Source organism: Homarus americanus, unplaced genomic scaffold (genome assembly GCF_018991925.1).
Source record: "Homarus americanus isolate GMGI-L3 unplaced genomic scaffold, GMGI_Hamer_2.0 scaffold24694, whole genome shotgun sequence".
In the NCBI taxonomy this organism is placed as follows: domain Eukaryota; kingdom Metazoa; phylum Arthropoda; class Malacostraca; order Decapoda; family Nephropidae; genus Homarus; species Homarus americanus.
The window spans coordinates 9,014,345-9,031,470 of NW_024732780.1; the positions used below are offsets into that span (position 1 = coordinate 9,014,345).

A 17,126-nucleotide genomic window follows, 5' to 3' on the forward strand; every position below is an offset into this window, starting at 1 on the left:
TTTGCTGGGAATAAACCAAAAGAAATGGCGAATGAATTTCACAACTCCAACCAGCAGATGGCAGCCATAACATCAGTGTAAAAACAAATCCGGTTCACTTGTTTTTGTCAGTTTTGTCCTTGTTATTAGAGAAGGATACGTATAAATAAACAAGAGCCAATAAGAGAAATAGCTTTTGTTTTGTATCCCGTTCAGTTTGTAATAATTTCCCTGTGGTCAGTTATATAAGAGAATGTTTCGGAAAAGTCCCAGGAAATAATTATTACTGGGAAAAAAACTCACTGGAAAAAGGCGGAGAAAATTCACAGGAAAAAATAGTCAGCCCTCAATTTTAGTAGTTGAAGCTCTTAGTTTCAGCTGAAGCTCTTGATTTTACGTAAAGTCTAGTTTTAGGTGAAGCTATTAGTTTTAGGTGAAGCTATTAGTTTTAGGTGAAGCTATTAGTTTTAGGTGAAGCTCTTAGTTTTAGGTGAAGCTCTTAATTTTAGGTGAAACAATTAGTTTTTGGTGAAGTTCTTGATTTTAAGTGAAGCTCTTCGTTTTAGGTGAAGCTCTTAGTTTTATTAGTCAACTATGGAGAGTAAGTAAGGCGTAAATAGGAATAAGCAAACCCACCCCATACCCTCCTCTCCTTCCCGAGAGTAATGGAAGCCCCGAGTAGAGTGAAGCACGAAGCTCTCTTTGTGAAAGATATGAAAGAGAGTTGGAAGACAGGGATCGCTGGTAAATATCACCCGTGTAAAAAGGAACAAGAAATATCCGCGGACAAACTGCGGTGTGTATCACGGAGCCTCCATTACCGATCCCGGGATGGAATGACTCAGGCAGCAAGCCAAGAAGTGCAGGGGTACAAAATACACATCCTCGGGCCATACACCCCCCCCCCTCTCCCAGAATTCATACGTTAACGCTGATGCAGGTGCAATATACACGTGATTAGTAAAAGCGTAGCGTAGTTTTTGTGGTAGACTATGAACCAGAGTCAAGATGGCCACTGGTTAGAAGGTTGATGCCACTACAGGGGCGGATCCAGGGATATCAAAATGGGGATCCAAGAAGTTGGGTGGGGGGGTCATGGCGAGCCCTGCTGAGGGTTTTGGGGGGGCGCTGCCCCATTTTTCTCTAATCTGACCAATATCATGGCCATTTTGAGTCCATTCTGAGGTCAGTAGTAATTACTTTTTACTAAACAAAAACGCTTGAGTACAATACTGCGTTAAATAAAAGGTATTGGAATTTTATGACGAAAAGGGGGGTCCGGACCCCCCAGGAACCCCCTGGATCCGCCCCTGATTTTTAACTGTACTGTACAAAATAATTAGGCACTTGAGCCCAACAAGACACATTCCACCATCGTCAAACCAAGGATAAAACTCTTGGATTTTCAGGAACAGAATGGTGGATTGTCCTCGTATATGAGAAAATAGTTGCCTCTGTGGGAAGAATTAATATTATTGCATTACGGTATTGTAAACACATTAATGTTTTCAAGAATGAAATGACATTCTTGCTCTAAGTGAGGGAATGCGCCGCCATGTACAGAATTTGAATTTGTCAAAACTCTATGAGGTGGTGACGTAACGTAAAGGTCAACTTCACTCTTATATTCTCATATTTTGGGGGTAATTTAAAATAAATCAACAGCTAAAATATTGAATTCTGGTACATAGTCTTGACGTAGAAACCATTAATAAAACGCACAAAATATAATACCCTCCCAAAGCTACAGTACAACTATATATGACGTAACTTTATATTGGAATTAAACAATATAATACAATTTTAAAATATTATATGTTGATATTTTCTGAGGCAGGTCATCTGAAACTACGCTCGTAACTGTCTTTCCGCCTCGAGGGAAATTCACCTTCATGGGGCTAATTTCACCTGACAAATTTACCAGGTGAACTCTTGCTGCCAAACACCCCCGCTACTTGACGCTTGTTTCAGAAAGTTTAGGAAGGATATAATCTTGTTCTTAGCCATAATTGTATTTCAGTTCAGTGTGAAGAGTATTAATGGAATGTGAATAAATTTGTAACCTCTTGTTGTATCTACGCCTGTATCTGTTGTATATAAACTTGTACTAAAAATACATCGATAATTCAATATAAAGCTTTACCAGTAATACTGTTTCTGACTTGTAAATTTAACCATCTTGCTCTCTCCAAGCATAACATGAGATGTGGGAAATTACATCCGTATAAATATACTGATTATTCATATTATACACATTATCAGTGAAATACGATATTCAATAATGCTGCAGTATCAAAAGATCTGGATTCAGATATAGTTTACTTCCAGATACTCGAATTTTTAGTAGATTCACGCACGCGGGTTGTCTCGGTTGTCTGTCGCATTAATATCTCATTCTTCACGTGGACTCGATAACCCTTGAATGCGTGGAGGACAGATTTTTTCTTATCATGTCGGGAACATTGATCCACATATGGCTTCAAACAAGTATAATAATAAGCACTATTTGAATAGTTTAACCAGGGGATTGGTGGTGTTTGGAGGTACAGTATAGTACAGGATATTGCGTTGTAGTTTTTTCGGGAATAACATATCGGAGGAATATAGTTTAAAGATTATTTTATGATCCAACGGCTTATTTTAAATCACTATATTTGTGTTTGGATATTTTGTTTGTAAAGACGTACTGAAGTGTAAAGGGAGCACATGAAGATTAGGAGCCCCAGCTTATTTTACTTGGTGATTAAACATCCTAATTTTACCTGGAGGTTAGGGTAGGTTATCATATGAGTATTTAATTATCAGGTGAAATGTGCTGGGTTGCCTAATCTTCAGGTGATCCCAATATTTGTTAAAGATGAACAGTAATTTAAAGCAATATATATTTATATATATAAAACTTTGTAATAATCCTTTTCACCCAACAGGAGGAGATGGCGGATCGGCCCAGAGTGTCAATGATGATCAACTCTCTGGCCAACTACAACGCCACCATCCCCTCCGCTGAAGAGAACGACTCCAAGCCCACCAAACCCGTGGCCAAGCTGGGTACACTAATGGGCGTCTTCCTGCCCTGCATCCAAAACATCTTCGGCGTCATTCTCTTCATCCGTATGCCCTGGATTGTGGGGACAGCTGGCGGGGCATTTGCTTTTACTATTGTCTTGATGTGTTGCTGTACGGTTAGTAAATATTGCCTTATGTTTTGAGGACTGTACCTGTATAGTTGAATCCAGGAAAAAAGTCACAGATAAAAAGGCACGGAAAAAACCTAACCTAACCTAACCTACGTGCAGTGCCACCATATATATATATAGTGTGTTGTCTATGTGTACAAGTCATGTGACTTTTTTCCTGTGGACTTTATTTCCGTCCACCGTATAGTTAGTGGTTTGTTTTGTTAGTGTTATGAAGTACGAGAGGCTACTGGGAGTCACCATTCATGGTTAATCTTATAATATTTTTCATGATTAATAAGTGTAAACTAATGCAAGTATGTGAGTGTGCAGTTATAATAATAAATATACTTGAGAGTTTGTTAATAATATGTTTTTATTCCCTAATAGACCTTCTTAACTGGGATATCTATGTCCGCCATCGCCACCAACGGTGTAGTACCAGCAGGTGGGTCCTACTTCATGATATCTCGGTCCCTGGGGCCAGAGTTTGGTGGAGCTGTTGGCATCCTCTTTTATACAGCGACTACTGTGGCAGCTGCCATGTACATCATCGGTGCTGTTGAAATATTGTTGGTAAGTCTCGTAATTACCATAAATCATAAGTGACCATTTGTCACTTTAAAGACTTTTCTTTCTTTGTATGAAATAATGGTTTTTAAGTGATCCAAAAATGAAATTTTAAAATTTTGTTAAAAATGTCACTATATAAAAGATAATTTGAGAAAATTATGACAGCATATCATAGTTTTCTTTACATGAATTAAAGTAATGCACATTATGTAGTATTTAACTTATATTTATGATAATTAACCATTCTCTCTCTCCGTCTCTCATACACATTTGCCAGTGTGTCAGACATTATCCTTACTTATCATATGGTCCTCATACATTTAAAGGTTACTCGTAGTTAATTATCACCAAAGCTTCTTATTACCCATATCCATTGTCATAGTGAGGGGGACAACTGTCCTGAGATGAGCTTCTCTAAACTGAAGCTAATAGAAAATTACCTCTGATCCACACAGAAACAGACCAGGCTCAATAATCTTACCAGCCTCTCCACTGTGCCTGATGGTAAAGAGATTTATTAAAAGTTCTGAATTAAATTTTTTATTAAGATTGTTTGATTAGTTTTTGTCTTAACAGAAATGTGAAATATGTGAATGTAGTTATTGAACTTCAATTTTTTAGTATTTGTTTAAATTTATAATAAAGGTACAGTAGTTCATTAGACTCAGTTCATCTTAACCCACAAGTTGTGAGCAGTGAAGGATCACCCAGTAGGCTGGACAGGCTGAAGTTAGCAAACGTACAGCAGGGAGGGTCCTTGTGTGTAGGATTTACAACCATAAATAGATATATACTGTACTGAAGTTTAGGCATAATCAGCTTATTTTTTATCTCCTTTAAATTTAATAATAAATTAATCATATTTTTTTTTGTTTTTTGGGGGGGGGGAGAATTGTATATACAACAGGTTATATAATGATACAAGAATAGAGGGAGAAAGAAAAAAGACAACAGAGAGATGAAAAAAGTGGGAGTACAGCTCCTCCCCGACTTACGACCTACTCGACTTACGTCCACCCACACTTACGACCTGCCTCAGTCGTACCAAAATTTGGTCAAATTATGTATTTTCGAGTCCCAAAGTCAGTACACAGACAAAATTTTCATCTGTAATTCATTTCAAAATGGCTGACAAGCTTAAAAGTGAGTGTTTTGTGGTGCTGAGAAGAAAAAGAGACACCCATTTTCGATTTTCTATGTGTTATTTAAGCATTTCCGACTTACGACCATTTCGACTTACGACCTGGATGTTGGTCCCTAACCTCGTCGTAAGTCGGGGAGCAGCTGTAATACATCGGAGAGACAGGGAAGAGGAGGAGGAGGAGAAGGAAGAGCGAGGAGGCAGCACTCTCAAGTCTTGTCTTGAGCATCACCCATCTTCACTACCCAGTACCCATATCAACATAATTGTACCATATACTGGACCATTGTTTTCCTCCCATTATTTCAGACGTATATGGCTCCGGTGTTATCTATATTCGGGGACTTCACCAAGGACCCGAGCATCATGTACAACAACTTCCGAGTATATGGTACTGTCCTCTTGTGGATGATGTGTACTATTGTCAGCATTGGAGTGGCCTTTGTCAGCAAGTTCGCAGCCATCGCTCTGGCCTGTGTCATTGGCTCCATCATTGCTATTCTTGTTGGTATATTTACCAATATCAATGGGACAGATAAATTACAGTAAGTATTAAGACTTACCGGGTAACTATTATTTTTTTCTGTCAATTGGTTAGATAAGTTTATAGTTTACAATATCAGCAAGTCTCCTGTCCAGTATCTTCATTGCCCCTCATGGGACTTAAGCCTCTGGTACCTTCCTTCAGTTTTCACATAAGAAGGACGACAATAAGGGATGCTATTACATATTTGGTGGCATTGGACTCCCCAAGTCAAGAGTTAGGTTCACTCCCACAACCAGGAAAGGGTACTGAAGTGTCATTTGCGATTGTGTAATACTTTTTACTTTGGGTTGTGGGAAATGGCATAAAAATGTTTGCTTTAAAAATAACATGACTGTATGTGACTACTGTATGTGTGTATGGAAGCAAAGTATAAATACGTGTAGAAGTAAAAAAAAATATTGCTATGCCCAAAGGAGTCAACAAACCAACGATGCATTATGGGAACCTTCTGGCCAGGACTTCTGCTGGAATTGAGGATTTTAGGATCAGTCTTACAAATGTAACTATGATGCAAGCTGTAGTTCCAGCTGTTGATGCATTTACACTACCTGGGAAACGATACAAGATTATACCTTTGTACAGTAATAGATGCGTGTTCATTAAATACACACTGTAATTGGCACATTAACTTTGTGACTTGATCATACTTTACATGTTTGTTCTGGTGTAATGTGTTAGGAAGTATTGGGTAATGTAGTGAAGTGGGTGAGATAAGACTGTTGTGTGTCACATATCCATAGTGAGCTCTCAGGTACACAAGGAGGTATAGTTGTATCCTGTTATAAGGGCCGGCGCTGCCACCATTTTAAGGGCCTGTTATAACAATTCTTTTCTCTAATACTTATAACCATTGGTATTGTGACGAGAGGAGGCTCGTGGGTATATGTAATGATAGTATCAAGTAATAGGGAAGAAATAACAGTAGATACTGTAGGGAAATAATAGACACAATATACAAATACAATATTTATTTAAACATTTAAATGGAGGTAGGAGAAAGAATATATGTACCAACAGACGAAATCTGGTACTATGCCCTCAGGCTCAACATACTCACACCACTACTGGGTGGACATACTCAATAACACATAAACTCTTATAGTCACTTAGCACCATTAAGACCAGGGGCAACTGCCACTACAACACTCAGTCGTCAAAAGTGATACTCAAGCAACCGCCATGGGGTCCTGCCACCATGGGGTACTTTCCAACGAACTCTGAAGATCCCAGTGGAATAACCCCACCACACAAATAGCCCTACTGAGTTAGACACTCATCCACCAATGATGGGGGCTGGTAGTGGTGTGTGGCTTGGTGATCCGGGGTCACCTCGCGGGCCGAGCGTTAGGGTCAGACGAGCCCGCCATGGGGGCCATAGGTAGTCTGAGATGTCTGACGGTCGGGTTTCACGAAGGTAACTGATCCTACTGGACCTCGGACATCTCCCCAGACATAGTGGATACAACATCCACTCTACTGACACGGCCTAGGCTGCATTAGGGACCTGTATGGGTGAAGGGGCGAGCACTTACTAACGGTTGAAATGACCGCGGCACCCTCACTCAAAATAGGTCAGGGAGTCCACCTACTTCTATTTCGATGAATTAATTTACTGTACACTCTGACTTTGAAACTGAGACTATGAACTCAGTTTCATTCCCTACTATTAACTTCACTAACCATGCTCTGACTGAGCTATCAAAAGCAAAAATTAAATTGATTACAAAGGGTTGGATGGCTACAGGTCCCAACATACAGCGTCTTGCTACGAAATCCGCAGATTATATTCAAAGTTCCCTTCAGACAAAGACGGCCTATCGATGACGTCATCAAGGAAACAGAGAAAATGGGGGACTTTTCCACTGGGGGACTCAGAAGGTTTTGTGGACGTTTGAGCGTAATATAAATCCTTAAGGTTTTTAGGTTAGCCGTCATCACGATCATGACACTGTAGTGGTCATGAAGCTTAAACTGTGTGTAGCTCCTTCATGACCTAACACGGTAGTCTTCCTTCTCCCATTCAATCTGGAAGTTTAATTTTTGTTTGTGGTGTTCCTCTGTCTACCATTTTTTTTTTTTTTTTTAATGTTTACTTCTACACAAGTTTGGTGTCTGCTGTTAGGTAGGAATAAGTTTCCTAATTGAATTTTTCTTTGTTATTCTTAAGTGTTTTTAGCCCTTCTCAACCATGCAGCATGGTAATGGGTCATAACATTCTCTGAGCCAGTTTCACTTGTCAGCTCATAAAGGGAAAATGTCACTTATGCAGTAATTTTACTTACTTTTACTTTTATCCTCTTTGCCACTTATCGGCTCGTTAGCCGCTTGGGCGGTCGGTCACATCTCTGTTATGCACTATTGGCAAGTACCGGGCATGAACTGGGTCCTGAATGTACCTGCTCCAGTGCTGGTCAAGTCTTGTCTTGAATGAACTCACACTCAATGCCATCACAACACTTTGGCAAGTTGTTCCAAGAGTTCACAACTCTCACTCTAAAAAAGTTTGCCCTCACAGTTTTCTGGACTTATGGCTTCTTCAACCTTGAGTTGTGACCCCCTTGTGGGGCGGGCGTCCGCCAGCTCCAGGTATGTATACTCGACTGAGTACTGACCTCTGAGATGTTTATGCACTTCAATTAGGTCCCCCCTCGCCCATCTGTATTATAAGCTAGGCAGTTGCAGGCATTCTAATCTCTCTGGGTGGTTGAGGTGCCGTAGCTCAGACACCACTCTGGTGGCCCTCCTTTGGACATTTTCAATCAACTGACAGACCCTAGCATACCTCAGGGACCAGACAGGAAAGCACTTCACTCTTGAAGATCATTACAAGAGACAGACCATCTAGATATCTGAACGACCTTCTGAGAAGACATTAGTTTAGTTGCTTGATTCATCTTCTTCCCACAGTGGGCTGAGAACTTCAGCTCATTGTCAACATACACACCCAGGACATTTTCACATTTGGTTTCTATTAATGCAGTTTCTTCGTCCCGTTGGGACATGCTATATTCCTCCTTACTGTTGGTACGACCTAGGTGCATCATCTTACACTTTGTGACATTTAATCTTAGCACCCATTTCTTTGACCATTCTTGAAGCTGGCAGTGATCTTTCTGTAGCTCTTCACAGTCTGTTTGGCTCTTAATTTCCCTGAATATATTGTCATCTGCAAACATTTGTATGGAGGAGCTTATAACTTCTGGCATGTCTATTTATGAAACAACGTTGGTCCTAGTACACTGCCCTGTGGTCCCCCTGCTTGTCATAGGTACACATGACGATTTCGTGCCATTAATCACCACACACTGCTTGCAATCATGAAGTAAGTCTCTGATCCACGTCTAGGGCACTTCTCTGAATGCTGTGCCTGTCCAAACATCCAGTACCTTGAGTAATTGTAACAAGCAAGAGCGTCCTGGCAGAAAACTGTGTTGACAGTCCTTTACAAGGTTGTTTTGTAGTAGATTTTCCATCATGGCATCTCTTATGAGGCTTTAGACATTGGGTTATCAAGTTCCTTTCAGTGTTCAAGGATAACACTGAAGAACTGTTGGTAACAGGAGTTGTAGTTCCAAGTGTCACTGACCAGAGGGCAGGGCAGCTGTCCACAAATGGAAGATTGATTCTGAAATCCCTGTAAAATCTTGGTTTTGGGATTACTATATACAGTGCCAGTATGTACTCTCACTGTCCAACATTACTTGAGTTAGCCCATCAGAAATCTACTTTTATTGTATTATTTTTATTTTCTTATTTACAATACTTGTTTTATCTTAGGATGTGTGTGTTAGGAGCAAGATTACTTACCCAAGTTGATAACTGTACCAAAGAATATGGTGGAGATCTCTGGCAGATATATTGTGCAAAAGAAAACAACACCTTTGCCCAAAACATCACCGAGTGTGATCCCTACTTCCAAGCACATAACGTGTCTGAACGAAGAGCTATTGTTGGGTTGGCATCTGGCGCGTTTACTTGTAAGTTCTTGTCCATTTTTATCTTTCATCACAATTTTGTGTTTCATCTCATATCTTGATAAAATTATATATTGAAAAAGAACAAAATCTGTTTCTTTTTATGTTTCTAAATTATTGCTGTTTGTAGATTGAATTTGCAACAAGTTTTAACCATACAGTACAGTACTAAACTTATAATACTATACAGTAATACACAATTACTTTTGGACTGTTAAGCTAAATCTGAGGCCGCATGACAGAGTTGTCAAGTTACTACTGGTCATGTTGTATGTTTACCGGTAGTTTTGATGACCAAGATGCCGTATTTATTACTGATTTTTTTTTTTATAATTTACTTATTTGAAAATTTTTGTAATACTGTAATTTCAAAGGAAAGATATTTAAGTCTAATTGTGTAAAGAAAGAAAAAAATCGATTTGTGGCTGACACCATCTTTCTTTACAGCCAATTTGGGTTCTCACTTCATGGAGCAGGGGCAGATTGTTTCAGACACAGACAATCCTGATGACTATGAGTCTCTAAACAACCCAACTTACAATCAGATCGTCATTGACATCACCACCTCCTTCACCGTCCTGGTTGGCATCTTTTTCCCATCCTGTACAGGTCAGTCTTTTTCACTACACTTGCTGACTCCCGCCCGGTGTTGTGGTGACCGTGTAGTGTGTCAGGTTTAACCCCATAGTACCATCAGCCTTCCACTTGTGTGACTAAGTTAAACTGGTAGAATTAGAAAACAAGAGATTCTTTGAGATCTCCTGCTTCAACTACACCCCAGCACCAATGAATTATTTGAAGCACTAATGAGCTACCTGTCCAAGGCCAAGTTTATGCCACACTGACATTTTGCCTGCACCCCACACCCCTGACAGGCTATAAAACAAGACTTGGGCTCAATTGTCCTTCAGTTCACCTTTTCCTTCCCAGCTGTTTAGACTTCTTTCTCATGGCTTGATCTCTTGGCAGCTAATTTTCTTCTTTATTAATTTAAAGCATTTATTTGAGGACAAGACTGTTTACCACACACTGTACTTTGATTGTTATGGATGAGTTGTATTTATTAATCAGTGTGTGTTTGTTGGAGGGAAATACTGTATACTTAATCAAGGCTTTCTACCCACTCCTCATGTGGAATAGTGTTGAAATCTAGGCCCCACGTCCCCTTATTGGCCCTTGGACTGGGTAAAAGTTAGATTGTTTAACTATAAATTCAAAACATTATACCGTATCTTCATTATGTAAAAGATAAATTAAGACAAACACTTTTTACAGGAATTATGGCCGGCAGCAACAGGTCTGGAGATCTTGCAGATGCACAAAAGAGTATTCCCATAGGAACACTTGCTGCCATTGTCACAACATCCTTTGTTTACTTAAGTTATCTTCTCTTGTTTGCTGGGTCTTATGACCTTCTCCTGATGAGAGACAAGTGAGTTTGTCTTGTATTTCGTAATGACAAGAATCAAATACGCATCTTAATACTGTACATAGAATTCATTTACTCAACAATCTTTTACTTTTAATACAGAACGTTTCTTTATATCCTTAATAATGTGCTATGAACCTGTAAGGAAAGTACAAGATAACTGTAACCCTGAAATACTGTATATATCTATTGTTTACTGTATTATTCAAAGTTACTGGTAAAGTATATGTGGTAATATTCCATTATGTCTGCTCTCAATATGGCCACTATTCCCACCTCTCTCTTCCACAGGTTTGGTTACAGTGTGGGCGGTAAACTGGCCATCGCGGCAATATCCTGGCCAAATGAGTGGGTGATTCTCGTGGGGTCACTCCTCTCGACCATAGGTGCTGGCCTACAGTCCCTCACAGGAGCACCGAGATTGATGCAAGCCATAAGTAAAGACGGCATTATTCCCTTCTTAGTGCCCTTCGCTAAGTCTTCAGCACGCGGGGAGCCTCTCAGAGCATTGCTGATGACGGGATGTACGTTTGTGTTCGCTTGACGTTCAACTGTTTAATTCTGTGGATTATATAAGGTCATATTATTACTAGAGATTATACTATATAGGGCCATATTTAATACTATAGATTATGATACTTGATACTATAATTTAATTGGAAGATCAAGTGACAGTAATGGGTTATATTTTGTGAAGGATATGGAGAGCTGTGAATGATTGGAAATACTAAGAGAGACTTATAGATATATGTATACTGGGAGAAGCTTCATAATAGGAAACACACAGCTTAACTGGATGGAACTTCATCATGTTATCTGGAGGGATGGTGATGGAGGTGCAAAAGGGTTGAGATAGCAATGGAAGGAACATAGAGGCACTACATGTCACATACAGTAGCTAGCAAGTTCCTGAGGCATTATTTCTTTACATGCCTGTGTTTATGGCTCCTGAGATGTGTATTGGATTGTAGTTAAGTTTTAGAATCATGAGCAGTCTCTTAATACACCTGTAATAATCATAGTAAAATCCTTGATATACTGCAGTTGGTTGGTTGAGCATTCACTTATTCTGAAAGTTAACCATCCATTTGTGTCTTTAGAAGTTAGATTATTTATTAGATGTTAAGAATTTTAAATAAATGAAGGCACCTTTATATGATAAGTTGGTGTCCCTTGTAAATATTGTTTTGCTTAAAAGTTGTCAGTAAGCACAAACTATTCATGTTGTGCAGGAAGAAAGGACCAAGTGAATGCTGAGGCTAAACTAACACCTCTCCCCTGGAAGTTGTCGCCTCACAACTTATGCAGTGATAAGAACAGTTGTGTTTAATACAGTACAATTGAACTTTTAATAAATTTTTTTTTCTTTCTAGGTATTTGTCAGTTTGGTATTTTGATTGGTAACCTGGATTACATTGCTCCTATTCTGTCAATGTTCTTCCTCATGTGCTACGGCTTTGTCAACCTCGCCTGCGCGTTACAAACTTTGTTGCGTACTCCCAACTGGCGGCCAAGATTTAAGTATTATCACTGGTAAGTCTCCGCACTACTCGAGGGTTCTATTGTAGAGAACCTTAAGGAAGACCAAGAAAAATTGTGTAGCATGAAAGATTTCTTGTCAATAAATGTTGCTTTGTCCATCTGTTTTAATCTCTGTACAATATTGTTAAAATAGACAGTAATGTACAGACAGAGTAATGACAAATGTTAAATATACCATGAACTCTGAGAGCATGTACCACCTAGCCTACCCAAGATGTGTAGCCAGACTGTTGGGAAATGTACTGGTGGGAGGGAATTAAATATAGGTAAAGTAAACAGTGTGAGAATCTGCAAGTAAAGTCGGAGGTCAATTTAAATGATCATATTCTTAGAGGATTGGACGTGGAGACAGTCTGGGGGTGTTGGTATTGTGCTTGTGAATTGATGGTGTTAGAAAATAGTTGAATTTGTACTGTATTTGTAGATTATTGTGGAATTTAATTTGTATTAAAGGATTGTATCAAAGAAAATTTGATGTATTGGGGGGAAAATTATTAGGACTGTATTAGAAAAGTGCTGAGGTGTTGTTGGAGGAATCTAGAATGTTTTTGAGAACTTATTAAGGTTTTAGAGGATGAATATTATCCACAATAAAATGTTGAATTGTTCATAAAATCATGAAATAGAAGAGAAGGGTTGGAGAAGAAACATGAGTGAGGAGTTTTATCTCATTTGACATATTTGCCAAAGAATTGATGAATTATGATAAAAACTCCATCTTGAAATATTACCAAATGTCCAAAGTTTTAATATTTTACGAAGTTTATGCAATCAGGTAAATTTTTCCAACTTTAATATAATGTCTTTTTTTTTCAGGTCTTTGTCATTTGTGGGTCTGTCGCTGTGCATTACTGTGATGTTCATGACCTCTTGGTACTATGCCCTGCTGGCTATGTTAATTGCTGGTATTATCTATAAGTACATCGAATTCCGTGGAGCAGAAAAGGAATGGGGAGATGGCATTAGAGGTCTGGCCCTGTCCGCTGCTCGCTACTCCCTCCTGAGACTGGAAGAAGGTACAGTGTGACAGATTTACATTAAGTTGTTTGACTGATTTTTTGTGTCATTTGGTCACAGGTGAGCTGATATACTCAGTTGTAGTGACTTAAATCAGTCTTTTTTTTATTAAGTGTGGTGACATTTGCTGATATAAACTGCACTAAAATGACTTGCAGAGTTTTCTATTCATTGTTGTTTAATACTGTGCTGATGTGTTCAGAAGCTTACACTTGGCTGTATTCATTACTCACATAAAATTGTATTATAAAATTAAGTGAGATGATTTCCTTCATTTATTGTTAATACAACATACTGGTACTGTATAGAAGATAGTTAAAGGTTGCTCAGACAATGTTTTACCTGGAAGTATAAAAGTATCTTGTTCATCCAGAGTTTGATGAATCAGTGTTGGAAAATTTGTGGTTTTATTGTATTTGTGTTGATGATTCTTGTTTTGTCTCTCAGGTCCTCCTCATACTAAAAATTGGCGGCCACAGATCCTTATTCTAGCAAAGCTGACGAAGGATTTGGTGCCCAAATACAAGAAACTTTTCACTTTTGCCTCCCAGCTGAAAGCTGGCAAGGGTCTGACTATAGGTGTGTCTGTTATTGATGGAGAATACTCGGTAAGTGATATGCCTTCTAATTTATTTGTCTTCATACCTGTGTGTTTTAACACTAAACACTTTGGCTATTCTGGATTTTGTGTTCAGGGAAATGTATGCTGATTATATGGTATTAGGAGTGTGTAGAGATCTAACTTGTGTACTGAGGTAAATAGTTCTGTACATTACATCATTTATGGACTAAAGAATAGATAAAATACACGTTTCATGAATGTACAGTACAGTACAGCACTGTATCTGTTATAGTGAACTTGTGTTTTTCACCAGGTAGGTCTCTCACCACCTGACTATTACATCTCCCCAACAGATAGACTTACCCTACCATACATGTTGTTCCTTAAGTATAGAGTCAAAATACCATAAAACCATAACTCCCAAATCATCATTAGTAGTATTGTATGTAATGAAATCTTTCGTGAGTTGAGGATACTGAACATTTTTTCAGGTCATCTGGGAGCATTAGGTGTCTCACTTGATGTCTTGCACAGCCTTGATAAGGTAGATCACATTATATACACTAGTTAGTTAGTAGGATATTTTTAACAGTCTCTTCCTTATGACGTGACAGAAAAGCTACGGAGAATCGCACGCTGCCAAACAGAGCTTACGTCGTGCCATGAACGAGGAGAAAGTGAAAGGCTTTGTCGACACGCTGATCGCCAAGAACATAACAGAAGGCATCAGTCACATGTATGTATTAGTTCTCCTGTTTTATGATTTGGTTGATTATTTAAACCATTTCTAAATAATATTGATAATAACCGAGACAACAGAATAAAAGAGAGAGAGAGAAATGTTAGTGCATCTTTTCATCTTCTTCTTGGTGCCTTTTACTTGTCTACAGTATCCAGACTTGTGGCTTAGGAGGCATGAAACCCAACACAGTCATTCTAGGATGGCCTTACGGGTGGCGTCACTCTCCAGATGAGCGGTCGTGGCGAGTTTTCCTAGACACCGTTCGTAATGTATCGGCGGCAAAGATGGCGCTTCTTGTCCCTAAAGGCATCAATTTCTACCCAGATTCTATGTCTAAGGTTAGTTCTTTTTTTTTCTCGCTAAGATAAACATCAAGTAACGTCATGATATGTGGTTCATTTATTTTGCAATTTCATGTCAAAATAAAATTACTGCATACAAGTCCCTATTTGAATACAGTCTGTGCATACATTTCTGAACAAGTCTTGATATCTAATGGTTAATGCTCCTCACAACATAAGATAAAGGTAGTGTATTTATATGCTCAAACCTACATATGCTCACTCCATTCCTTATAGTTGTGAATTAAGTACCGGGTAATATATATAAACAAAATAAAATTAATAGACTTCAATCCTATTATTGGACACATAATATCTCCTAATTACTGTACAGGTAGTTAAGTTATTCACCTGTTGTGTGTATATGGCAGGTGTCTGGTACTATTGACATCTGGTGGATTGTCCATGATGGCGGTCTTCTTATGTTGCTGCCCTTCCTCCTCCGCCAGCACAAGGTAAGACACTACAGACATACTAGGTTGGGTCAATACTTTAGAAATTCCTATAAATAAAAAATGTAAACAGTATAGTATAGAACTTTCAAAGGAAGACTAGAATTTTATAGCATCACTTCATACACTCATTTCACAGTTGAATAATATCAATAAACTAAATTATCCCCTAAAAGTTAATAACAGGTAGTATATATTAAATGTTGGTGGTAAATGTTTGTGTGGCAACTTAACCCACCCAGAAATCAGTCAGGAGTCAAAGATGGATAATGAGACGAGAAAAGCTTACCAAAATTAGCACAAATATCATTCCTGTAGTCTTGTTTCATGGACATAATGAGTAAAAGCATCGATGGTAACTGAATTTGATGGAAAGTAAAGGTATTAAACATAGGCATACCATTGTCTTATTAACAGTTTTATTTGTTAATATTTTAGGTCTGGAAGAACTGCAAAATGCGCATCTTCACCGTTGCTCAGCTAGAGGACAACAGCATCCAGATGAAGAAGGACTTAAAGACATTCCTCTACCACCTGCGTATTGATGCTGAAGTGGACGTGGTCGAGTTGGTCAGTGTTAATGAAAGATTCTGCCATAACCTAACCTAACCTATACTGGCTTTGTCAACTTTAAGATAATATTTTAATTTTTAAGGCAACTGTTATGTTTTAGTTTCATTTGAGACCTAAGAAACAAAGCAGGAATAACTGTGTGTTTTCTCTCTTAACAGTGAGAAACATCATACAGCTATCCCTTCATTTACAGAATTTTGAGTTCCGCGATTTCGAGTTAAAGAATTTTGAGTTAAGGACAACTTTTCAGGAACACAACCTTTCTGTAACTCGAGGGATGCCAGTACTGTTTATGTGTTTTGGAACAATGTTTCTTCAACTAACTTTCAATATTTACAGAATATGATGCAGTAATGATGACTTACAAACTGAATACTTAAATTACCCCACAGATGGACAGTGACATTCAGACGTACACCTACGAGCGAACACTCATGATGGAACAGAGAACACAGATGTTGAAGGAACTGCGTCTCAACCGTAAAGAGAAACTCAATATTGTAAGTACTTGGTGGAAAACTTTGTATTTATCTTGTAAGAAATTTGATAATAGTTCTTCTCTTGTTACTTGGTCTGATACTTAGTGTTGTTTAAATTAATAGATGGAATATTAGTCAAATTCAGAGGAGTATTTTAATTAGTTATCTTGGAGTTATATAAGTGAACTCTTAAAGCTTTATTTAATTAATTTTATATCTCTTGTTGTATAATGTGTTATAATGTGTTATTATTAGTAGATCATATTTTCAGATATTTAAAATCAGTGCTTTAATATCACGAAATTCTTACTTGAGGAATCTAGAATTTTGTACTTGGCGGTCAGGACGTACCCAATATATTCATGGTTTGATAGTACAGTACTGTATTAATGAAAATATTTCCAGACGGTGTGGTTGTTACTTGATGTTACCTGTGATGTAACAATTAATAATATGATAAAGAGAATGTATGAAAGAGTTATTAAGTGTCTATGGTGTATACAACCTTCAGAAGACCTTGGCTGATAACTGGTTTACTGGATGACAGGACATAGGGTGAAGGAGAGTCTGTGTATGATGTTCACTCTGGCTCGAGTCAT

The 17,126-nt window shown here is 38.4% G+C and overlaps 1 protein-coding gene across 6 annotated transcripts in view; it reads left to right on the forward strand.

Moving 5' to 3' along the window:
• LOC121869077 (solute carrier family 12 member 6-like) overlaps positions 1-17,126 on the forward strand; it is a 149,071-nt gene that overhangs the window by 102,295 nt on the left and 29,650 nt on the right. For all 6 annotated transcript variants that reach the window (XM_042370210.1, XM_042370209.1, XM_042370211.1 and 3 more), the window contains exons 4-18: positions 2,907-3,161; positions 3,546-3,731; positions 5,179-5,414; positions 9,194-9,393; positions 9,838-9,999; positions 10,666-10,822; positions 11,111-11,343; positions 12,193-12,352; positions 13,178-13,377; positions 13,826-13,986; positions 14,555-14,676; positions 14,831-15,020; positions 15,395-15,478; positions 15,914-16,045; positions 16,441-16,548. In XM_042370210.1, the coding sequence (XP_042226144.1) occupies positions 2,907-3,161; positions 3,546-3,731; positions 5,179-5,414; positions 9,194-9,393; positions 9,838-9,999; positions 10,666-10,822; positions 11,111-11,343; positions 12,193-12,352; positions 13,178-13,377; positions 13,826-13,986; positions 14,555-14,676; positions 14,831-15,020; positions 15,395-15,478; positions 15,914-16,045; positions 16,441-16,548 (2,586 nt within the window). The remainder of the gene's footprint in view (positions 1-2,906; positions 3,162-3,545; positions 3,732-5,178; positions 5,415-9,193; positions 9,394-9,837; positions 10,000-10,665; positions 10,823-11,110; positions 11,344-12,192; positions 12,353-13,177; positions 13,378-13,825; positions 13,987-14,554; positions 14,677-14,830; positions 15,021-15,394; positions 15,479-15,913; positions 16,046-16,440; positions 16,549-17,126) is intronic.